This window comes from Triplophysa dalaica, chromosome 23 (genome assembly GCF_015846415.1).
Source record: "Triplophysa dalaica isolate WHDGS20190420 chromosome 23, ASM1584641v1, whole genome shotgun sequence".
NCBI lineage: Eukaryota > Metazoa > Chordata > Actinopteri > Cypriniformes > Nemacheilidae > Triplophysa > Triplophysa dalaica.
In genome coordinates this window covers 4,488,630-4,513,853 of record NC_079564.1, presented here as the reverse complement: position 1 = coordinate 4,513,853, position 25,224 = coordinate 4,488,630, and the positions used below count along the sequence as shown (strand labels likewise).

General features: G+C 38.6%; 1 protein-coding gene across 4 annotated transcripts; it reads left to right on the top strand.

Moving 5' to 3' along the window:
- The first annotated feature begins 1,968 nt into the window (after window positions 1-1,968).
- On the top strand, window positions 1,969-25,152 carry palmdb (palmdelphin b). 4 transcript variants are annotated; one of them, XM_056738346.1, is made up of 8 exons: window positions 1,969-2,278; window positions 9,356-9,407; window positions 9,974-10,054; window positions 10,551-10,681; window positions 11,889-12,003; window positions 21,443-23,492; window positions 23,822-23,910; window positions 24,297-25,152. In XM_056738346.1, exons 2-8 carry the CDS (start codon window positions 9,363-9,365, stop codon window positions 24,378-24,380), a joined length of 2,595 nt encoding a protein of 864 aa, XP_056594324.1. In that variant the 5' UTR covers window positions 1,969-2,278; window positions 9,356-9,362; the 3' UTR covers window positions 24,381-25,152. The 4 variants fall into 4 exon arrangements, with proteins under 4 accessions (XP_056594324.1, XP_056594327.1, XP_056594326.1 ...); XM_056738349.1 differs by lacking the exons at window positions 1,969-2,278; window positions 9,356-9,407; window positions 9,974-10,054; window positions 10,551-10,681; window positions 11,889-12,003 and adding exons at window positions 13,819-14,158; window positions 14,433-14,451; window positions 15,216-16,723; XM_056738348.1 differs by lacking the exons at window positions 1,969-2,278; window positions 9,356-9,407; window positions 9,974-10,054; window positions 10,551-10,681; window positions 11,889-12,003 and adding exons at window positions 13,819-14,158; window positions 15,216-16,723.
- Window positions 25,153-25,224: the final 72 nt, after the last annotated feature.

Here is a 25,224-nt window from a genome sequence, read left to right as displayed (position 1 = left end):
TATGACAGACTGTGTGTAGGCAGCTTGGCTGAGTGTTCATCATTGCCAGGCTGCTCAGAAGTGGGACAGTGTTCTGGTGGCAGATCCGCCCTGAGTTTCCGTTCATTAAGGACCAGCGGGAACGTGGCAGGCGGCGATGCTGTTGTACAAGGCGTAGCCTGCAGTATTGTCCCACATTTGTGTGTTCACCCTGCATGCTGTCCCGTGTGTGTAGGTGGCTACTTTCTGCAATTATTGTAAAAAATACACATTTTGCTAATCAGTAAACAGCATATTACAGTACCATAGTATTTCCATCATACCATTAGTGTACCATGGTATCACGCAGTACAGAGTTTCCAGCATTCTGTGTGGCTCTATCTTTAGCCCACTCGAACCAAATAACTTGGCATGGGTTCAGCCCGTTGCAATGGCTACTTTTGTACATGCTCGAGGCTGCTGATTCGTCAACGTGAAGTGTAACCTCGTGAAATTTGTGACTGTTTCTTCAAATCTGCATGGCAGGACAAGTGATACATTAGATATAGTTCAATTTATTTAGTGGCATTGAAGATATGAGTGAGATGAGTGATTTGATTAATCAGAGTTATAATGAGGAAAGGGACTCTTGCCGGAGGGCAGAATAATATGGGAATAATGAGTTCTGAGCTCATCATGTTTGTTCATTAAAGTGGCAAAGGGATTAGACTGGGCTACAACATTATTATTTACATGTTTTCATTTTGAAGACGCTTTTATTCGTAGCGAGGTTGAGCAAAACTTTGTTGTGATGCTGTAATGTATTAATCGGGCGTTGCTAGAGCAAAGGGACAGTTCGCCCCAAAATAAACATTCTGTCATTATTTACCCACCCTCGAGTTGTTCCAAATTAGGAGGAAGAATGCTTGTTACCAGTTCTCGGCCACCATAGACTACCATAGTAGGAAAAATAACAATTTTAGTCGTGCCCCTGAACTGATTGCTTTTTTACATTCTTCAAAATATCTTTTGTGTTGAACCGAACAAAGAAGCTTATAAAGCATTTTTTCCTACTATGGTAGTCAATGGTGGTTAGAACTGGGTCATTATGGGTGGTTACGTGGTCGTTCTATCAAAAGGGTTTTAGGGGGAAAAAATATGATATGGTTCAATAAAATATAAACTCTAAATAAGAATGTATTTAAGACTTGACAAAAAAGTTACAATCATAATGCTGGAATTGCTCGGCACACCTCTACTCAGCAAGACGGAGATGACAATCATATATGTAGTAGAAACTTCATAAGGGATAGATCACCCAAAAATGAAAATTCTTTCATCATCTACTCACCCTCATTTCATTCCAAACCTGTATGACTTTCTTTCTTCTGCAGAACACAACCGAATATATTTTAAGAACCTTGATAACCAAACAACGTTGGACCCCGTTGACTTTCATTGTATGGACATTTCTCAAAATATCTTCTTTTGTGTTTTACAGAAGAGAAGCCTTTACACATTTTGAATGATCTGAAGGAAAAAAACTGATGACAGATGTTATATTTTTTGGTGAACTGTCCCTTAGCTTAGGTATGGGCAACAAAAATATTGATGCTTACCTTAAACCTGTACTCTCCATCGGTCTCATATTTTATAACAAATTTAACAGCAGCCTTGGGGTAATTCTGTGTTTGCTTATCCCTATTGTAACATAAATGTGAGAGAGATACAGAGAAATGAAATATGAGTGTCTTAGCAGGGGATGGTACGCTATAATACACACATGCACGCACACACACACCCTTCATAAAGCCCTTTATAAAACATTGGTGTTTTTATGAACACTTTCTTCTGCAGTTCTCTCCTCTTAAACACATTTTGGACATTCATTTAGCAAATTGCTTGTCAGCGAAGATGACTGCACATGTTGGTCCGAGGGGAACAACAGCTGATATATGTGTGTGTAGGCACATCGTGTGGCAGTTGGACGTGGGCTAACACATGGTGGAGCAGCCCAGCTCTGACAGACTGAGAGCAGAGAGAAAGAGAGAAAGGGAAAGATACAGCGAGAGCATAAGAGAGGAAAGGGGAGCAAGTGAAAGAGAGAGAGAGGCAGCCTGCCAGTGAATGGTAAAACAGGATCAACCCTCAACCTACGGTACCTGGACGGCAGGGCAAACACACACACACACACACACACACACACACACAAACACACTTACTCGAGCACATACACACATGCAGACATGATGGAATGAACATACAGAACTCTGTTTTTTCGCTTTCTCATCTAAAACCTTAAACTGGCATCAAGAAAGTGGTGAGTATCTCTCCATTCTTCCATTTTAAACTTGTTTCTATATTAATATGTGTGATTTTTTTATATATTACTTGTTTTGAGATTCATATGATGGGCATGATTTTTGCTTCTCTTCCCTTTATAAATGAATTGTACTCTGTGGACTTCATCTTCGCCTGTGCGCATTTGTTTTAAAGTGTAACCGAGGGAAAGTAGTTGTATGTTTTCGTGTCACTCGGTCTAAAAATGGTCAATGGGTCATTGAGTCAGTAAGCTTTTAATTCCTTTAAGTCCGCTGCTTTTTGCTGGCCGTCCAGTCTTGGCAGCAGGACGTCCGCAAAGCATTCGTCAACAGATTTAATGGGTTCTGACTCTTTGACCGCCACAGTTTGCTGTTGTCTGTCAAGGGACTTGTGACATCACAGATAGCATCACCCTCGCCGGGGACACCCCCTTTTATTCACTTCTGATGTCACCTAGATAAAGCGATAAAATGTGTGCTAAAGGCTCACACCTGGTGATGGTGTAGCCTACATGGAAACTGCAAGAGGAAAGAGAGAGGGGAGGGAGATTTCTTTTGAAAAGATCTTTCCACCCACATATCTGAATCAGACTGCACATGAATTTTGTGTAGGAGCACACTGTGCAAATGTACCGAATATATTATTTTTTAAATCTGTAACGGTTAAATATATTAAGGTAGTTCACGCAGTACAATGCATCTCAAACTTGATATTGTTCAATTCTTGATTCTGATTGGCTGACAGACATATTGACGGTGACTAAAGGTGCTGTGTGTAATTGTTTGGAGGATCTATTGAAAGAAATCGAACATATATACATAACTATGTCTTCAGAGGTGAATTAAGACCTTATATTACAAAGAGTTATATTTTTTATTGCCTTAGAGTGAGGTTTTTCTATAGTGACTGCATCTTAGTCCTGTGTCAGCCACCGTAGTGCTTCGAAAGGGAGGGGAGAGTGAGCTGTTGATTGCAATTCACAACCTCACCTCTAGATGTCGCAAAATGTCATACACTGGACCTTTAAGGGAGGGATTCTGTTCAGTCAGCTTTACAGGTCTTGGTGTATTGTCGCTGAGGGAGGGTCTCATTTCATCTGTGTTATGCACCTGTTATCCACCGTAAAGACGCTGATCTGTGATCCAACTGTCTGCAGCCGAGAGGCTATTTTCTGTGATCAGGACATTTTTTTGTTATTTTGTTGGATCATGAAAGTTATAAGTATTGTGCCGGTGTTATGGTTTATTGATGGTTTAAGAAAGTACTGATTGTTTACCATATTCATATGCAACAACATTTAAATAGTATTTAAGGTATTGATAATAATAATGCGTCTAATATAATCTTTCATTTACTCACCCTCATGTTATTCCAAACCTGTATGATTTACTTTCTTCTGCAGAAACAAAATTAAATATTTTGAAGAACGTTGGTAACCAAACAACATTGGACCCCATTGACTTCCATTGTATGAACACAAAGCCAAAGAGACATTTCTCAAAATAAGAACGTGTCACACAGGTTTTGAATGACCTTCAAAAAAAACAAATTAATTACTTTTAGAAATGAATGGAAAGGTCATGGAAATTCACTGGTTAAGAAGTGTAGAAACTCCGTACCGTATGTATCAAAGTACCATCACTTTACCATGATACTGCCACTACTTTTATAAGGTACAAGCTATTCTTGATTGTTGTTGGCAGAAAGAAAGAAAGAAAGAAAGCAGATGACATGGATCTCAGACGTCAGGAGAGGTCGTGGACTAATGTTCACTGTTCCCTCTATCAAAGTTAAACCTGTGCTGACAGTCCAGCTGTGAGATGGTAACTATTTTCTGCCTGGCATTGAGAAGGATCGTGGGCAGGACTAACTAACATGACCTTCTGTCTGTTTCCACACCGGGCGTCTTAATTCCGGTATTGAACCCTGCCAGGCCGCTGTCATCTGAGCTGACTGAGTCACAGTGGAATGATAATGCTTCAGATTCAGGAACCAGAATCCCAGTTTTCTGGATCCCTTTGAATCACTAGGCTCAGGCTTTCATTTAGAAGCTCGTGTGTGGGTGTATAATTTCCTTTTCACTCTCAAACTCCTTTTTGGCTGGGGCGTAATACATTCAGATTTTATGCATAAATTTGTTAAATGTGTGAGAGTTTACTTCGCTCTAGGGCTGTTGTGGTTTAGTGATGATATCAGATGGTTATGCTGTGGTACTGTATGCTTACCACATTCATATATCATATAGTTTTTGCTTTGTGCTTGTAATGGCAGGTGTGATTATTTTTAGAGAGGTTCTGTAAAGCAGAACAGATAAAGAGGTCAGATAAAATGCAGATAGCACTTCTGGTCTTCTTGTGAAGATCTGAGCCGTCCTAAATAAGTGAAAATATCTAACCTGTAGCAGTTTATTTGACTCTAATGGGTGTATCCTAGTTTTGATGCATCATTTCGCTTGATCTTAGTGTAGACTGTGTTTTTCCTGGTTATATTGGTAATATTAGGGGCATTTCTGTCTAAACGCAAGACGTACTGCTCTGGCTTTAAAAAGAATTTAAAGAATTTAGATTTGAGGGTCTCGAGACTTGCTTTTGATAACAGAAATTACCATGCCAACTTGCTACTGTAAACAAAAGCTTGCAACCCTTGCCCCGCCCTCAGGGTCTTCTGATTGGTCCACTGCTGTGGAGCTGACATTGATGAGCTGCGCTACTCGTGAAAGTTGAAATTCTTTTAAAGGAGCTGTGGGGACTTTTTTGAAGGATCTATTGATAGTATTGATGTCTTCAGAGGTGTATAAAGATCTTAATACATAATGAAGCGTTATGTTTTTATTACCTTAGAATGAGCTGTTTCTATCTACATACACCGCAGGTCCGCTTGCATGGAATTCGCCATTTTGTTTCTACAGTGGCCCTAAATGGACAAACTGCTCTACAGAACGCGTTTCTTAAAGGCGGGGTAACCGATTTCCGAATTACGCTTTAGACCAGCGGTTCTCAATCCTGGTCCTCACGCCCCCCGCTCTGCATATTTTGTATGCTTCTCCTACCGCTTCGGAGGTTTGTCCACTACGCCCGCAAGAGCCCTGCGAAGTAAACATCACTAGATATTCTGCCATAATTCCAGTTCGAAATGGGCAAAATGTTGCGCAAATCTCAAGATTAAATAACCCTTCAATCTTCCGTAGTAGGTTTTGTCTGTGTGAAGACGCTGCAGGCAGTAGTGCTGCGCAAATTCGTTTTCTTAAAATAACGTCAGGCGATTTCCTGTGTGCAGGGATTAGAGAGCAATGAACAAAGTTCAGGGAACACGTCAATCGGAACGCGGTTCATTCATTGAGCTCTCTTCTAGTGAGCTAGAGATTTAAATCAGGTGTGTTAAACAAGAGAGATACAAAAAACATGCAGAGCGGGGGGGCGCGAGGACCAGGGTCGAGCCCCCCGCTGGTTTAAACAAATGAGTAGGGCCGAGTACCAAATAAACCTTGTAGCCAATCAGCAGTAATATGCACAGTGCACAGGATGGACATTAGCCGAGCCGAGCGCCGACGAAAGCGAAAGATGGGGGCAGGGGTGTGTTTGTTTTGGAGAGAAATCGGACACCCTGCCTTTAAATACATTATATCCTTCGGCAAAGAAGCGGAAACGTAACAACATCTTTTTTTGTGTTAGCCGCCATAGTGCTTCGAAAGGGGGGAGGGGTGGATTGAGCCGTTGGTTGCAGTTCGCAACCTTAGCGCTAGATGGCGCTAAATTTCATAGAGTGCACCTTTAACTTGACACTGTTTATGTGCGAGACGCTGTGAAACACATCTGTTTATGTTTATTTTCTGGAATCGTATGAGTTTTAGTATAAGCTAAAGGCTCTTGCTTGAACGCTTGAAATATGTTTTGTAGACATGGCTGTTTTTTAATTTAAGGAATGTCATATCTCATTATTTTCGGTCAAATGAAATTAATCCAGAATACCATGCCATAAAAATGATCTATATTTAGCCAGCAATTCATCAACGCATGTACTAACTAGATGATTGGTTAATGGTCCTGTTTTCTCTCAGTTTAATGTTCGAGGTGACGAATATATTTGGCCAACCTAGTGAATATAATTGCAAATTTTTTTGACCTGATTGCACTAATTGATCATAATGTTTCTCCGAATACGAAGTACAAAGGATCATGTGAGCACCCACACATTTTTTGTATACAACTGCAAATGTTTGCAAATTACCTAAACTGTGCCTGTGTTAGTGAGGAACTTGCCAATTGGTGAGACATTTGAAGCTTCGATGGGTTGCTATCACCGCAAATGCTAGTCATTAGCAGAAATGTCATCTGCACTTGAGATTGTCTTCTTCCTCTGAGGATCCTCAGGTAAAAGAAGGCAGACATACATGTTAAGGTCATTGACGCATCTCTTGTTGTAGATCTGTAGTGTGTTAGATGGCATCGAGCGACTGGAGCACAGGGGTGTAATATGAGTGGAGGTAAACAGGTGCGGTGGTGTACACAGCTGTTATATTGACCCTGCATGACTTGTGTCCTCAAGAAGCATTTGTCTTGAAGAAAGGAACAACCTGATATTATAAACCAAAAGAGAATGGGAGAACGCTTAGTACAGACCCAGTTACTGTTAAAGTGTCTGTTTGGAGTCTTTACGTTTTGATGGATCTTACAGTTGTTTTCACTGTATTTTACATTTTTCACTGCATTAAATTGCATTTTAGCATTTATGAAATTGTTCGTTAAATAAGGAAATATACTATTCTGCCAGTACTTGATCTGTTTTTTAAGGGATTTTTTTTACTGTGCAGTGTTGTAAATTTCATTCAACCTTGCTGAAAAGGAGTACAAAACTAAATTTGTGTTGTATGTATTAATACAAAATAATATTAATAATAAAAAATATAAATGTTGTAGCCCTGCGATGGGTTGGCACTCCATCCAGGGTGTATCGTGCCTTGATGCCCGATGACTCCTGAGATAGGCGCAGGCTCCCCGTGACCCGAGGTAGTTCGGATAAGCGGTAGAAAATGGAATGGAATGGAATAAATGTTGTATATTACACTACATTATATTTTAATTTAACATATTTGATTATTTCTACTTTTTTTATTTATATATTTATTTTATTTACAACAATATTGGGTGTTGAAGGTACAGTTCATCCAAAAATGAAAAATCTGTCATCGTTTACTCACCCAAAGATATTTGGAAGTATGTTAACAATTTTCAATTCTGGGACATCAGTATACCAAAATAGGACGAAAATATTGTATTTTTTTATTTCCCGTTGAACACACAATGAGATATTTTTAAGAATTTAGGCAATCAAAGATTTCTCGAGCACCTTTGACTACCATTTAATTCTTCCTATGGAAGTCAATAATGACCCGGAACTGAAAAAATTACTAACATTCTTCCAAATATCTTTCTCTGTGTTCATTGGAACAAAGTAATTTATACAGGAATGAAATTAAATAAGGGTAAATGATGACAGCATTTTCATTTTTGGGTGAACCTAGACTGAGATGCAAACCAAAGGCTTTACTTACCCGAAAGCCTTACTTTCTATATTTTTTCGACAGATTCCCATTTTAAAAGGACACATTGTTCCACATCACACCTGCATTTTTGGAGCAGATCATTGGCAGTTCATTTGTCATATTGTGTTCTTGACCTCCGCACACATCACCAGGGAGCTCATTCATACACGTGTGTTTCATAACCTCATCTCATTATCTACAGTAAATGCTTTGTGACCCTGCAGTCCACCTGTGACCGCTCACTGCTCATATGTTTATTTCTGTACAGACATGAGATGAGGTCAGTCTTCAGTGGGCTATTCTTAATCCAACAACATTGCCTCAGACAGCCCAAACATCCAAAAAATGACCTTGAATTGGTTTTGGGGTTTATGAAGTCATACCCTAGGGGAGAGATTTACAGCATGCATGTACAGAACACTCAGTGGAAATATTTGTCTGTTTATAAATAAATTCAGTTGATTTCTATGCGGCACAGATTCTTTTATGCTAAAAGAAGTTCACAAGACAACAATATCTTGGATTAGTAAACAGCCAATCAGAACATAATAGGACATTTAAAAGTCCTATGTGTCTTTTTTTAGATGATCTATTTACAGAAATAAAATATAATATACATAACTATTGCTTCAGAGGTGTATCATTTTTTCTAATTTTTATTACTTTAGAATGAGCTATTTCTATCTTCATACACCCCGGGGCCCCTAAATTGTTATTCGCTGTTGTTTCTACAGTAGCCCTAAATGGACAAACTGCTCTACGGAACGCGTTTCGTAAAACATTATCTCCTTCGACGAAGAAGCGTAAACTTGGCGAGCCAGGAGGGGTGGAGTGAGACCGTTGGTTGCAATGCGCAACCTCACTGCTAGATGGCGCTAAATTTTTATACATTTATAATATAATTTTTACCTTTAAGATTTAAAACAGTTTTATCGAAAGCAATTTGAAGTGCATTCATGGTATATTTTTTACATTTATCCGAATGCAATGCTCTACTAAATGAGCTACAGAAACATTCAGTGCATTTTGCATCAGCAAATTTATTTTTGCATTTCCATTTTGTGTCACTAAACCCTTTATAACATTTCCTTTTCAACTCGTATTATCAAAATAATTTTGACAGTCTTCCATCAAACGTTTCAGTCACCTATAAGTCACCTGTTCTGCAACACCCAAATGTCCCGAGCTTGTTCTGTCTGTTTAACAGCGCAATGGTGTCACTCTTTATTTATTGATGAGAGATGCTCTTTCACATGAACTGTGACACACCAGCTACAGTTACGGTTTGCACATGGACACTGGTTCACTTGCGCAAATACAGTCTTTTGTAGACCCCGCATATATTCCCTTCCAACACGTTTCTTCACCCCCTACTGAAGATTTCCCATGTGCCAACATGGATGTGCCAATCACAGAATGTTTCCAACCTGTCTTCAGTCTTACAGATCAGTCTTCAGATCGACATTGATGGTGGTCTGTTTGTGAGAATCGGCTGTTTATATCTCGCTGTCTCTTTCTTTCCTTTTCTGTCAGGATCATAATGGAAGAAGAAGCTCTGTTGAGAGAGAGACTACAAGCTATTACGGTGAGTATCAGACTGGATCTTTGCTGTTATTTGTTTTATGTAACAGAGAATTGAGGTTTTGAAATGGCAGGTGTGATATTAGCATTTTTGGTATAGTAAAAAAACAAGGTTTGAAACTGAGATACAGTAAAACTGATGTATTTTGCTCTTGTAATAGCTGTGACAGGGTAGAGATTTAATTGCATTCTTTAAATAAATGTTTTAGAAATTCAGCAGACGTTTATTTTGTCACCAGTCTCAAATGAACGAGTAGTTTTAACACTTTTTCAACCTCGTAGACATTTCAGTCATTACTAGCCGCATTAATCAGAGAAATGAATCCCCTTCATGTCTTCTGAACGTTTTATTTCTGTCCAGAGACTTTGAGCTGTTAATTTCTTACATGAAGTCATCGTTTATTAGAGAGTTAAAAATAATGTCGCAAAGCCTCTCTCTTAAAAGAGCTCCCGTTGCTCGCATGCTTGCGTTATAGCAAGACATCAAATGCCACGAATAGAAAAAGAAGCAGTTGGTGTCGAGGTAAACCTTAAGTGATTTATTTTCTTTTACTTTCTTTCTACCATCAGGACAAAAGACGAATTCGAGAGGAGATAGAAAAGAAAAGAAGACACGCTGAAGAAGAGAAATCAAAACTTCAGTATCTGAAGGTACGGTTTTCTCCATAAACCGGTTTGTTTCCTGTTAAACAGGAAGTTAGTTCGGAGCATATCAGGGTTGCCTATTTTTTAAATAGTTAATAGCTTTTGGTTTTTGTCAAAGCTGTGATTCAGTGTGGTATACAACGTTTTTTTTATAAAGGAACATTTTTGTTTTCTTTCTAGGATGCATTTTTTATTCATAAAATGTATCCGTTTAAAGTCCATTTTGTTCACAAAAGGCTACACTAATATATAGGCACTATGTGTGGTTTGTAATAGCTAATTTATAATATTAGTGATGATGATGCTATTTTACAGTATTGTCTTTTTTAACTGTTCATTTAAAAATTAAATTGAATAAAAATCATTGAGGTGAATAACAAAGTAAAGGTGTGATGTCATCATGAAATTAGTGTTTCATCATCAGATAATTTGAACAATGTGAAGTGTTATACAGTTAACAAACAATTTCTCTTGTTCATTTTTTTATTCTTTGCACAAATAGAAGAAAACCCTGCGAGAACAATGGCTGATGGATGGAATAAACACGCTGAGCGAAGAGGAACAAGAATCTGCCAAAGCCCAAACTGAGGACAACCAACAGCAGACTGAACTTCTGCAGAGCAATATTGAACAGTACGTGTCACTTCCTGTTTGTGTGATGAGAGGCTGGTGATTGGATTATTCTTGTTTAGTGTCTACGATGAGCTTTGCAGACACACACAACTCACTCACAGCTTTACATATCGTCCATTTACCACAAACTCAGTCTGGATAGCAGGCTGTTTACGCAGGAGGTCATACAGTATTCCCGAAGAAAATACTGTTCAGGTAGAATGACAGTTTTAGCTGTCTGGTCTCACAATTTGAAGCTTTATTTAGTTGGAATTGGCGCTATCTTTTCCAGCATTATTAAGTGTGATGGAAAGGCTTCATAGGAACCAAAGAGCTCTTACTTGGTAAATCGTTTAAACTGGGTGGATTAAGATGTGAAAAGCCATCACAGAAAATCCCCCCACATTGCAGAACTGATGTGATTCGGCATCTCCTGTAAATCATCTTGACATGGAGGTTTAGAGTCTTGACCTCCAGCCAGAAAGAAAATGAGAGTGATTTTGCCGTTTCTCTCTACGAAACAACGTTTTCCTTATCATCGGCTTTCTGTACTTGCCAAAGGGATCCCGAAGATGCAAATGTCAGATATAGATATTGCAAAACATTTATATGCATAAATATATTTCTGCATAAATTAGTTTGCCAGTAATTTACTGTAGATTTACATTTACGAAATTTACAGGCAACAGTTTGTTCAAAGATAAATGAACAATAAACATTAACAAGTCTTTATCCGAAAAAACAACAATACAGTCTCATGCAAAGCATTCTGGGAACTCAAATAAAATAAAAAACAAAAAAGTTGATGAAGATTTCTGGTTTTCAGAATACTTTGCATGAGGCTGTTATTTTTTCTCTAAAGATAAAGACTTGTTCATGTTAAATGTTCATTTTGAACAAACTGTTGTAAGATAAATATAAATCTACAGTAAGTCACTGGCAACTTGCTGCATAACTATAGCCATTTTTATAACAGTGTAGTTTAAAGGACCGTTTAAAAACGTCAACATGTGCCCAACTTGAGTCTCCAAAATTTATCTAAAGCTATCAAAAATACATGGTCAACTATTGTGCTTCAGACAAAAAAACTAATATATATATATTTATTTATTTGTGCGCCAAAAAAGTATTGTTGGATGTTGAAAAGCAGTTTTAATCCCAATTGTTGAGTAGTTAAATTAACATTCGGTGTGTTCTAATATACTGATATTTGTCTGTGGCTGTTTAGAATAAAGATGGAGATTGCGGCGTTGGAGACAAAGGAACTGGAGATTTCAGCCAAGGAGGAAATTATTCTCAAACAATTAAAGGAGGTGGAAAAAACTGCAGAGGACATCATAAAGGTATTGCTTGTGTTTTCACTTTAATAAGCTTGGAGACTCCTTATCGCTTATTACAACGCAGGGAGCTTTTGCGTCGTGAACAATGGTAATCACGGCAATTTATTGTGCTGTGAAGATCTCCCTCGGTATTAAATTCACATCAGGATGAAATTGATTGTTGTTGGTGCTGTGAGGAGTGCGTCTGCTTTGTGATTTGTTTCCTGGAGATTTTTGTATGAAACATGGCTTTGTTTTATATCTTGTTTCTTCAACAAATCCCGTGTTGGTACTGGGTGAAATACTGTATTTCCACATAGGAAGTACACGCAAATATCCATCCAGGTAAAGAAACATTCCTTGATTGTTTATCCTGTTTGTATATTTTTCACATATTGAAATCTGTACAGCACTGTTTATGAGACCCTCATCAGAAGATTAAGATCTCTGTTTTAACAGAGCCAATTCAATACATCTATACCGCCATACCTGACGTCCCAAAATCCTACACCCCCAACACTAAACGGAGAATCTTGATGCCAGGAAAATGCAAAGATGATGAAGAACAGGAAAAACAGGGTATGACACACACACACATATAATTAGCGCTTGAAATACTGAATAGCATAAATATGTTGAAAGACTGTCAGGAATGTTTTGCAAACAGAGACGGGTATCATCAGACTGTCCACTCCTATAATTATAGCAATTCAGGGGACATAGGAGGCAGTTTTTCTCGTTTAATAAAGAATGCAAATGTGAAATAAGGCTGCAATTATGAGCATGACATGAGATTATATAGAAGAACCCAATCATCAAAACATTGCAAACTTTCCGGTGAAGAGAAAACTAGCTTTACATTTTAAATTTTTTTTAGTTGTTTTTAGTTTGTTACGTTATACGACTAAAGTATTTAATAATCATACACAAAAAAAATGTTGGGTTATTTTAACCCAGCATTGGGTCAAAAATGGACCAAGTGAACTGTTGGGGTTAAATAAACCTGAAAATGTTTATAATTGATCCAACAATGGCTTGAAACAACCCACGGTTGGGTTTATCCATTTTTGAACCAACGCTGGGTTGAATAACCCACCATTTGTTTAATCTGCTTAATTTCCTAATTTATTGCTATTGTAACATACATTTAACATTGGATACATCTGACGTGAAGTAGCTTGTGTCTAATGCTCCTGTTTCCCTTTCAGCCACTCACACCATGAAGATCAGCGTTGAGAAAGATCTCCGCACTGGCGAAAGTCACATACTTTCCACAGCCACCATCTCACCTCAGGATCTACAGCAAGGTATCAAAGTCTACGATGATGGGCGTAAGTCTGTCTATGCCATGCCATCTGACGGACGTGAGTCACAGAAAGACATGGAGGAAATGAGTCCTCTTGAGGTGGAGGAACTTCTGATGAAAGCCTCGGAGAAGAAAGCCCCAGCTGATTTGGAATACCACGAACCGGTGTTTTCCAGTCCATTTAGTCGACCCACAACGCCACAGATAACAGAGAGAGGTTACGTAAGCCTTCCTAGCCTTCATACGGCCAGCAAGACCCAGAGTCCTTTTCGTGATTCGAGTTCCACCAATCAAGAAGCTCAGAGTCTGGATGGCGACCAATCACCAACTCCCGCTTTAACATTCAAAATGAACAGAACAGATTATGATGTCACCAACGAACCCTTCATCGACGATTTTGGTGGTGAATATAGAAGCACCAGCGTAACATCATCTTCTATCCAGGAGTGTGAGGATCAGGAGCCTCCGATAACACCGACGGCAGACTCGGCCTGGGATTTGGACGGTGTTCTCCTTTAAATCCAAGGGATGAATCGAGTCTTAACTTTGTGAGTTTTCTCCCTCCTGAGGTGGAGTGTGGGGAGCCTGTTACTATGATCTTCATGGGTTATCAGAATGCCGAATCTGACGAGGAAGATGAGGGAATCCAGGCCGAACTGGTTGTGATTGCTGACGATGATGAGGATTTCGATGATGGTGCTGATGGAGACTCAGAAGATGCCCATTTGTCTTATCACCCAGTGGGATATCGCAGCAAGATCTTTAAGCCCAACAGTACTGTGTACCGCTCCGAGATCAGACCAGCTGTCATCAGAACCTTTCATTCCGGAGGACGGACTTTTGGGAAGGAATTGGGGAGCCCAGTTGCAGCAGGTATCATTCGGAGAGCGAGAAGGCATCTAAATTCATACTAACTATAATGACATGTTCTACTGCTTTACTCCCACCTAGTGGTCCAAACCTTCATACAAACCTGCTAAAGGTTAAAGGGATATTTCACCCAAAAATTACAATTGTCATCCTTTATTCACTCTCATGTTGTTTAAAACCTGCTTAGACTCTTTATACCATGAAACACAAAAGATATTTTGAGAAATGTCTATGGTACACCACCTTTCTTTAAAATATCTTCTTTTGTGTTCTGCAGAAGAATGGAAGTCAAACAGGTTCGAGATAACACGAGGAAGAGAAAATATTTTTGACAGCATGTAAACAAATCTTTCTAAATCATAACCCAGCAGCATGCCATGCATGACATTTACATTGCTTGTATTTTAACTACTTGTGTTTTTAGTACAAAAAAATATAATAAAGGTCTACTTTGTATAAGTGCCTTAGTTTTGTTTTCTTTCAGTCCTTTCCAGGATTGTTATAGGCATACAAAACATTATGCCCAACAGAATTCTCAGACAAACTTAAAGACGAAAATGGATTAAAGAAAAAAAAATGTTTTTTATACTCAAAACAGTGTCTTTAGACACTATAGGGAACCATATTTAGAATGTTGTGCACAAAGGTCTTTATTGTGTTTCTTTATAAAAAGGTCTTTGCCTGACAGCGAACGTGTTATTCAGAGGCGAGTTGTTTTTTTCAGCAGAGAAATGCGTCGCTCCAATCCATCAGCCGTAATTGAACACTTTGTCCTTGCTTTTAAGATGCTGTGGCTGCTCAAGAGGGCTTTCGTAACATCTGCTAAAGAGAATGTTATGTAATAACCCATGGCTTGCGTTACATAAGGTGCAAAATGAATACTAAAATCCACAAAACTTTGCATACTCGTTCATCTACTAATTTTGAGCGCATGCTAAATGTGTTAACTGAAATCCCATCGTCCTCAACAAACTGTAAATCAGATAAAGGATTGATTGGTTGGATTGGACTGGAATGGAGGTGTGTTGGAACTGAAACTGTGTTATTGTCCTTTTCACAGCATTGCCAATGAAACGGATAGGAAAGTACGTGTAACATCCACAGATCAAGATTCCAGTGTCAGCGGCATGTGTTTTATGACGAAGAGGATTTTAAAAGGGCTGAGAGACGGAAAAAAACTGATTATGACATAATTCATATTCGAGTGCCAATGCAGGATTTGTTTGTGTTGTACATAATGAATTTTTGAATTTCAGACAGTTTTGTAATTTAGTTTATTTTTCTTTTTTAATATAGAAGAACTTTTTCTCATTTTCTTATTCGTTTTTTTCAGCTTTCTTGCTTTCTAGTTCAAAAATCTTAACATCTTTAAAATGATGAAATTTATAAAACAATATCTTGTTTATTTTTCTGAGCCCTTTGGCAAACACTTTTTCTGTTCTTGCTCTAAGCAACCATTTATAAAAACTTTCAAAGTTTATGCTTAAAACAAGAAAGAAATGGTTGCAAATGGTATAAGAAACAAACACGTTTGTGTTGTTTTGAAGATGTTTAGTTTCTTACCCCTTTTTCAATGTATTTATTATTATTGATTTAAGCAGCATCTTAATCACATTGAGTATAAATGTGTATAGTGTTTTGAAGACATAAGTTTTATTAAAACAAACATAAATGCTGGTTATGAAAATATATTTTGCAGTGTATTGAATGTGGAAACAAATAAGAGACCATTTCAAAAACATATTTTTTTTTCTGTATAAGCCTTTCATAAGAGCGTGTTAAGGTAAAATTATATTTTTTGTTTCATTCTGTGAACTACTAACAACATATCTCCCCCATTAAAAAAAAACATTGTTTCTATTTGCAGAAAAAGAAAACTAGAGAAACAGAATAACAGAACAGATGCTCTGTAATTTTTTCATATTCACTTTAAAGTAATACAACCGTTATTTTTGTACATGTGTTTAGGAAAAGTTCAACATTTTTATACGATGACCTTGATTTGTATCACAGTTTTCATGTGTCTTGTAATGCTGTCAGTCTTTCCCATTACTATTGGATGACTTCATGTCACTCTTGAGGTTTGATTTTGTTGAAATTCAACAGAAACTGGCCTAGAATGTCCATATCTTGTAAATGAAAACTTGAAACGGTCTCTTATTTTTATCCATGTCTGTATTTGCCATGAACACAAACTCAAAATGTGTCTGACAGACTGCAGTAGTTGAGTGACATTTCTGATGCCTGAAACTTTGCGTCTGTAACATTGCCCCAGGCCAGTTTTAAAGAGGCGGCACTGAAAAGAATTCAGATTATGAGAAGGATTAAAAGTTTATTACCTGGAGCCTTGAAAATCTGATAGACTGATAGAAGTCTTTCAAGACAGTTCTTATGAGATATTTCTTGTGCGTGTGTCGGAACCGGCAGAGGCTGCTCAGCTATTGGCTGTTTCTGGCACATTGAGTGTAAGTCACAGTCTCTGTGGTTACAGAGAAGCAGAGCATCAGCTCAGACAGAATCACAGAACACGCACCTTCTCTCCTCGCTCATCTCCTGTCACAACATAAGGTAGGACCATCACAACAGCCTCAGAGTTTTGAGTAATTCTCTGAGTGCAACTTAGTTTTAAATAAATGTTTTTAGTATTTAGTTCATGTTCTCAAAAATAATTGTATATTTTGGACTTCAACTGCTGATGCGGTCTATAACGTCTTTGATTTTGTGCGTGGAAGGTGCAACGTGTCAAAAGGTTTCAATCCGCAGACAGTTTATTTCTGTAGCTATTAAATGAGAACTTAACATCTGCTTTGAGTGTAGATATGACGTGTCTTGCTAAGAGATTGAATCATTTATCCTTACTTCATTTCTAGTTTAAATGTTATGTAGTTGCATCATATCTGTATAAAACGTTAGATGTTTGTGTCCTGGCTCCTTAGTTAAACCTCTTAATAGTTCATTCAATAAAACTCCTTTTGGGTTTTAACATCCTCTTTTTAACGCTGCATGAGGCAGAGGTGTGAAGATGTGCCGTCGGTGTGGATCAACCCGAGAAGCAGTCAGCCCAGAATGTGTGAAAGTTTAATTAATCCCAATGCTGCTTGTAGAAACACACCAGAAAGCGCGAGATTCAAGATGTTGACAATGAATATCGCTGCGGTGCGAGGTGAATGTGTGGGTGTGCGGTTTAGAGTAAATTAGAAGTGCTTGCGTGGGTGAGTGGAGGCGTTTGTGTGTGTGCCTGGGGTAAATGTAAATCATTTCACATGAGAATGTCCGGCCGGTATTCGGTAATGCAGTGGAAGAGAGAAAAGTAATGTGCGGGCTTACGTGTTGGCATGTGTAGAATGATATATCTGCATTTATGGCATGTACATTATGCTTTTATCCAAAGTAACATGCAGTGCTTTACATGTGTTCGCTGTGATTTGAACCCATGATCGTTGCATTGTTAGTGTTAGAAACAGTAATTATGAACAAATCTGTAAAACTGAATTTTCAGTTTATTTGACAGTGTCTGTTAAACATATACTTTACTATAATGACTATAATTATGTCAATATTAAAGGTATAGTTCACCCAAAAATTCTTTCATCCTTTACTCACCCTCATGTCATTCCAAACCTGACTTTCTTTCTTCTGCAAAACACAAAAAATACATTTTGAAGAGTGTTGGTAACAAAAGGAGATTGGCCTCCATTGACTTCCATTGTATGGACACAAAACCACGGAGACATTTCTCAAAATATCTTTTGTGTTCCACGTAAGAAAGAGTCGCATACAGGTTTAGAATGTCAAAAAAAGTTTATTTTTATTGACGATTACTTTCGTATTTTCAAGTAACTTACAGTGATATAAAGAATAACCAGTCTTTATTATTAATTTTATTTATCCATTCAGAGATCCATGCTGTCACACCACACAGTGATGTTTTTCTTAACTGGGAACATCATTCTCGTTCTGATAAGTCTCAATAGTCACAAGCGTCAGTGGCTTTCGATATGAATGGCCACCCACGCTCTGTCCGCCCCACCACCCACTGCAGTGAGACCTACTCATGATTCACAGGTTATTATTTTCTATCTGAACAGAGCGTCCTTGAAGCTACGACGCAGTTATCTTTTATTTTAATCAGTACTTGCTGATGTAAAGATTGTGTCTATGTTGTTATTAAATAGGGTGGGACAGATGGCTCTGTCCAACAATGACACATGACATCACTTCCTGAAAGAGTCATTTGAGGAAAACCATCAGATGCTCTGACACATGATGCTCATTGACCAGTGGGCCAAAATCGAACATGAGGGCAGATGTTGAATACAATGGCCAATCAGAGTTGAGCATTTGACAGATGCCCTGAGGTCATCAGTGTATGCCAACATCAGACCAACTCACAGTGGCATTTCTGCCAATAGTTTTCTTGTTAAACAAAAGTTCGCTTTTGATCAAGAGCGCTTATACCCAAAGCCCAGTGATGATCTCCTTCTGGCTGATTTTCCTGAAGCTCACGGTAGGTACTGGACACACTGGTACCTCCGTCTGCCTCCGATGCAAATGATATTTTCGCTGAATAATTTATGGAGTACAGATCGTCTTGACACAATTGCTGAGCTGGAGAGCATGCGTGCAAGTTTAAGTTTTCTCGCCAGCTGAGCTGTTCTGGCAGCTAAAGTGGGGTGGAAGGGTGGGCTGTGTTGCCATGGCAGTCCACACTTGCGGCTTGTCATTTTCACAAGGCATTGTGCGTTTTTCTAATGCTTGATTGGGGTGAAATGGGCAGGCGCTGAAGTGGATGGTACTTTCATGTCATTCGGAATGTTTTTAGTATTTGCATTAGCATGCCGGCCGGGTTTCCGATGATTGTAGAGGCTTTTGTGCCGTGGTTGTAATTATACTAAACAGACATCAAGAAATACTTAAACTGGTTGACGGCAAAAGCGTTTCACGTTTAAGCAACGTAAACTACTTTTGTGGATACCACCTCTGTCTGTACATTATCCACATTTACAGGTATGCACATGTTATGTTGTGTGTCGCATTGGGGTTTTGATGTATTAAAGGAGTAGTTCACCATCGAAATGGTCTGTCATCATTTGCTCACCCAGACCCTGTATAACTTTCGTTCTTCTGCAGAATACAAAAGAAGATATTTTGAAGAATGTTGTTAACAGGCCCCATTCACTTGCATTTGTTACAATAGAAGTGAATGGGGGGGGGGCTATGCTGTTCTGTTACCAACATTTTTCCAAATATCGTCTTTTGTGTTCTGCAGAAGAGAGAAAGTCCTAGAGGATTGTAATGACAAGAGCGTGTGTATATAAATGTAGACATCATTTTCATTTTGAAGGGGAACTACTCCTTTAAAAGGATAGTTCACTCAAAAATCCAAATTATTTGATCATTTATTCACCCTCATGACTTTCTTTCATCAGCAGAACACAACTTTGGTAACCAAACAACATTGTCCTCCATTGATCTCCATTGTATGAACACAAAACCACATTTCTCAAAATATCTTGTGTTGTGTTCCACATTTTTGAACATCATGACAGTGAATAAATGATGGCATCATTTTTATTTGGGGAGTTCTGTCCCTTTAAGGACTGATATCTGTGTATGTAATCCCCATTCTTGTTAGAAAGATTTGGATTAGATCGCGCATCACTTTGCCACTTGGCAGTAGGTGTGAATGAGATCAGAGAAATTCAGCGCTAAACAAACAGCGCTGCCATGATCAAACCTGTCCTGTCACATCAACAAGAAAAAATGAATGCAATGTGTGATGATTTTTATCATATATAATAATTTGTGAATTTGCAGAAGTATGAGAAACAAAATGTGGTCAGTCAAGGCAACTCTAATGTTGGACTAAAGGACCATTCTTCATTCTAGTTGTAATGAGTAAAGAAGGTTAAGGTGATTACAAAGTGACAAATTTATTGTCATTTCCTCCCCTCGACATTCCAAACTCGAATGACTTTCAAGAAATCACGTTTAAAGGACAATGTTTTCTTTTCATGTAATGAATGTAAATGGGGATTGACTGGCCATCAGTTAATATTGTTCTGTCGACTTTTATATTTTATATCGCTTTGGATAAAAGCGTCTGCTAAATGACTAAATGTAAATGTAAAGGAAACACAATTTTTTGTGTTTTAGCAGACGCTTTTATCCAAAGCGACTAACAGAGGTTCAGGGAGCAATAAAGCATCATAAATCGTCAAATGTCATCGAGGAGCAATAATACAATATGTGCTAATTCAAAGATTCTATTTTCAACAAAAGCTACACCACTACCTATTGAGAGAAAGAGAGGGTTAGTTTTCTCATTTCACAAAGAAAAAAAGAAACATATAGGTGCTACACAAGCTTGTTCACCCCGCTGCTGTTCTTCAAAGAACCATAATTGTCAAAGCTTCTTAAAAGATACATTTCTGTCTTACACATCCATAAAGAACCCTTTTCCATCACAAAGAAGCTTTTGTAAAACAGAATGTTGTGTACTGTTGTGTGTCCGATGTTAACAGTTCTTTATGAAACCATACAGCCAAAAATGGTCCTTCTATGGCATGGTGTAGCACATTTAATTTTAAAGGAATAGTAGACCCCAAAATAAAAATGCTGTCCTCATTTACTCACATTCTTATCATTTTAAACAGAATTTCTTTTTTCTCCAGAACACAAAAGAAGATTTTTTTTTTAAATCATCACATATCCCATCATCCATTCCCTCTGCTTTTTGCTTCAGAAAGAAAAGTTTGCCGTACACAACAAAGAGAGCCAGTTCTGCAGTCTTACATAATGAATCTATTTAATTCTGCCCACTGTCTGCTTCTATAACCTACTTTAGTGAAAGGATTCCCTGCAAAAGTAAACAATCCCTTGTGTCTTTAACACAAGCTGTTTCTACTGTATAAAGCAAATGAAGGTGCTGCATATTTATGTCTATAAAGAAACAAAGGTGAATTTCATCTCCCCGCTTACAAATCAAACTTTTATCTTTCAAACTGGAAAATGTGTATTGAACAGATGTGTGAAGTTGCGAGTCGAAAGGTAAGAACTTAAATGGCATAAAAAAACTAACGCTTGTGACTAATATGGTTTTTTGAGGTGCTTTGCAATTATAACATCACTGATGCCTGTCAACACTTCAGAACACAAACTTTCTCAGAAATCTTACATAAGCTTTGGGCTAAAGCTGAGTGGGTGCTAATAAGCTTTGATATGCTGCTGTTTTGGTGATTAGGGAAATGAGATTTCTGACATTTTTCTTCATTTTTTCCTTTGCAGGAAGCCACGACTGAGTTTGTAGAGGTGGATCGACTGGAAGAGAGTCATACTGGTTGTCCTCATCTTCCGAATTCAGAACATACAGAACCGAAGCCCTCTGAGGCGGTTACCATGGAGACAAGTGAACACTCCGACACGGCCAACATAATTGACTGTGAAATGGAGGTCCTGGAGCCTAAGATACCTGAGAGCGAGGACGTCGAAAGCAAAGACGAACAAGACAGTGATGTTTTAGAGTCGATAAGTACGAAAGTAGTGGCGGACATCTTAGCAAGTCTGCCTCCCTCCGAGAACGAGACGGAGGAGCCTGGAGATGTTCACAGTCCTAAAGAGGCGCTTGTTTTGGATGACACCCGGGAGGAACTTTACCGGAACGAGTCGATCACCTCTTCGATGTCTGACACTCCTTCGAGTGCTGGGAGTGTGTATGAGAATGATGTTTTGAATAGGAGACAAGATTCAGTCTGGCAAGAACTGTCAGACAACATTGTGCCCCAACCGGAAGACGTTGACGATATGTTGGACCCGTTGAGAACCGACACATACGAACCCAACTTGGAAGACTACGGATGTGACGATCAAGACGAAACCATCCTGGAGCACTACATCCGAGAGGAAGTTCTCTCTGACGTCTCCACTGAATCCTGTCACGACCCTGACGAACCGGACGAGTGTCTGCAGGTTGAAATAGCCGCTGCGTCACCGGACGGCGAAACAAATGAGAAATGGTGGAACGTCTTCTCATCGTCCATCAATAGGGAAGATGACGATTCCTACATTGACAGTCTCGAGTTAAGTGCACAGGAACTCTTTATTCAAAAACCTCAAAATTCGAATGACGATGAACATTCAAAGGAAAATGAAGAGCCGGGGATCCCTGTGGGAGAGGAAGTGCTAGAACAACCAGAGACCGAGCCGATTCAGCAAGCACAAGAGATATCTTACAACGCTTCCACGCTGTTTCACGAACTCTCCAAGATCTCCGAAGATGACGAGGAGCTTGGACGAGGCACAGCGACGCACAAAAGCAATTCCTTTGATTCTGTTAAATCTGATTCCACCAAAAAAATGCCGAAAGACTATTGCGTGATTCAGGAAATGATAAGCGAGAATGTCAGCACCGAACATGTGGATTTCAAAGTCGCCCGTCAGCAGTGGTTGGAGATAGAGGAGCAAACGAAAAACCTGACGCACCCTCCGAGCACGCCAACGCCAAGATCCGGATCCTGCCAGGGAAGTCACAATTCCATGTACACGCCGGTTCGCAACATCGACCGGCCAAAAAGAGACCTCGAAAGTCTAATGCTTATGGAAGATTACGCTCACACGCAGTTCAGTCCCTGCTCGGAGGACTCAGGGCTCGATGACTCCAGTTACAGATCACCTTTTGAAGACCCCGAGACTCCCATCGAGAAGGAGATGCGCATGACCATCGAACGAGAAGAATCGTTGAGGCGTGAGAGGGGAATGTCCAAATCCTACTCCAGTGACTGTGTACAGATGAGGGCGAGATCCGTCAGTTTAAACCCTGGAAGCCTGTGTCAGGAAGTCGATGAGAAAAGAAAGATGTTTGAACATCAGGAGGATGGAAGAACACCCAAATCTCCCACCAACAACACACCTTCTTTCATCATAACCTCCTCACCGACCAAAGGCTCGCAGAAGCAGGAGGCCAACAACATCATCATCTTCGAACCGGAAGTTTTCCCTCCGAGCCCGCGGCATGGAAAGATGGTGTCCTCCAAATCTGCTGACTGGAGATCTGAGGATTGTCCCAATGTCATCATTCTGGAAACGCCGAATCTGATCATTCGCAGTGCGTCTGAGTTTAACTTGAATTCTGTTTCGGAGGAAACCCAGGAGAAGATGTTCCTCGACAACCCATTTTTTAAACTGCGCTCCAGGAGCACGATATCTCTGGTGGATGAGGATATTAAAATGGTAAAACAGCGAGAAGAGGAACTCAAGCGTCAACGAGCCAATGTTTACTCAAAAGATCATTTCCTCATGTCTCCAAATCGCTTGGATGGTTTGCTGTTTAATAATTCAGGTATACAAAGATACAGCGAATACACATCATAATGTAGAAAAAAATTAATGTTGTGTTATTTTTAACTTTTAATGATATCTTACATTTTACTGTCAGCAGTTTTCAGAGTTTTAACTCAATGTCCTTGTCGGTAATTCGATTCAGGAAATGTAGAAAAAGTGCAAAGGATGCAAGTTGTAATTTTGCAACCACAGGCAAGAAATCATCTTCAGCAAGTGTTGAGATTTAGGGGGTTAAGATCATTTGCTTTGAGGCTGAGAAACATTAAATATGATGGAATGTTGTCAGGGAAGAGAAAATGAGAAATCTATTATCTTATGTCATTTCAGATGACGTGCCAATGAAATGCAAATCATCCCCTTCATCGCCAATGAAAACATGCAGAATGGATCGTTCAGCTTTGTCATGTGACCATCGAGTAAGTCCACTAAAAAAATATATATATATAGTTATATATATATATATATATATATATATATAACTATATATATATAACTATATATATATAACTTTGTAATATTGGTGTGTGTATCTTAATCAAATGATTACTCGTGATTAATCATGTCCAGAACAAAAGTTTACATACTATTTGTCTGTGTAGTGTGCATATTAATTTTGTTTTTATAAAAACACACATACATGCATATATTTAAAAACAAGACACAACATATAAATAATAAACATTTATATTTAATTTGAATTATTGACACAATGTATAATATATGTTCTGAATATGTATATGTGTTGCAAATGAACTATATTATTTGAAATAATGAATCATTTCATTGTTAATGTCTCATCTAGTTTCCTGAGCCCTATACGGGGGGCAGACGTAAAAGTGCCATGGCTTTGCGCTGGGAGGCGGGGGAGTTCGCAAACAACGAGTAAAGAAAGCAAGATGGAAACTGTTGGTCAATTTACAGCTGTTTTATGTAAGAGATTTTCAACGCTCAAACTCATGTTTGTTTCTCGTGACTGCATAAACACACTCGCTACTGCTGCTTGTGTCGCTCTGTTGTTGATCCAGAATAATCCTGTATAAAGCAAGATGCCTAAATGTTCTTTGAATGTAACGTTTCATATATTCGTGATTCCTCTTTGATGAGGTGTCTTGAGATTTGTAAACCACCTTTTAGTGTTTTGTCTTCACAGGTGAGGAGAACGTATTGTATTTTATTGTAAAGCAATGTTTGTACATGCCTAAATTATAGGAGATTTTAAAGCAGTATTACAGGGTGTTTAAGAAAAATGTACACGCGATGAATCTATTTTGTTGAATTGCACAGAATCAATTTGGAATATTTTGTAATGAAACAGCTCTGGGTAATTTCTTTTTTTTATGAAACAGTTGGCTATGATTCTCATAGGAATGAATGAAATGAAGATTTAACATAACATTTAATTTAGAGTATGAAAAGCTTAAGAATGATGATGGTGTACCATATTTAATAACATATTACCAAGAATCTAATACTCTGTCATTGGTTTCTCCCCTTCATATAAAGTGTATATTATCGTCATACCGCCATGCTTATAAACATGACTATTGCTTGCTAATGTTGGAATCCTTGTGAGTCTGTCTCAAGAAAAATATTTGCTTGCCAACCATCCAGAGTGATCAAAATACAATGCACAAATAAAATGTCAATTTAAAGTTTAACATCCGTTTCTACGAAATCATTTACAGTAAAGACACTTCACCAGCTTGTCTCCATATTACAAAAATGCTTCA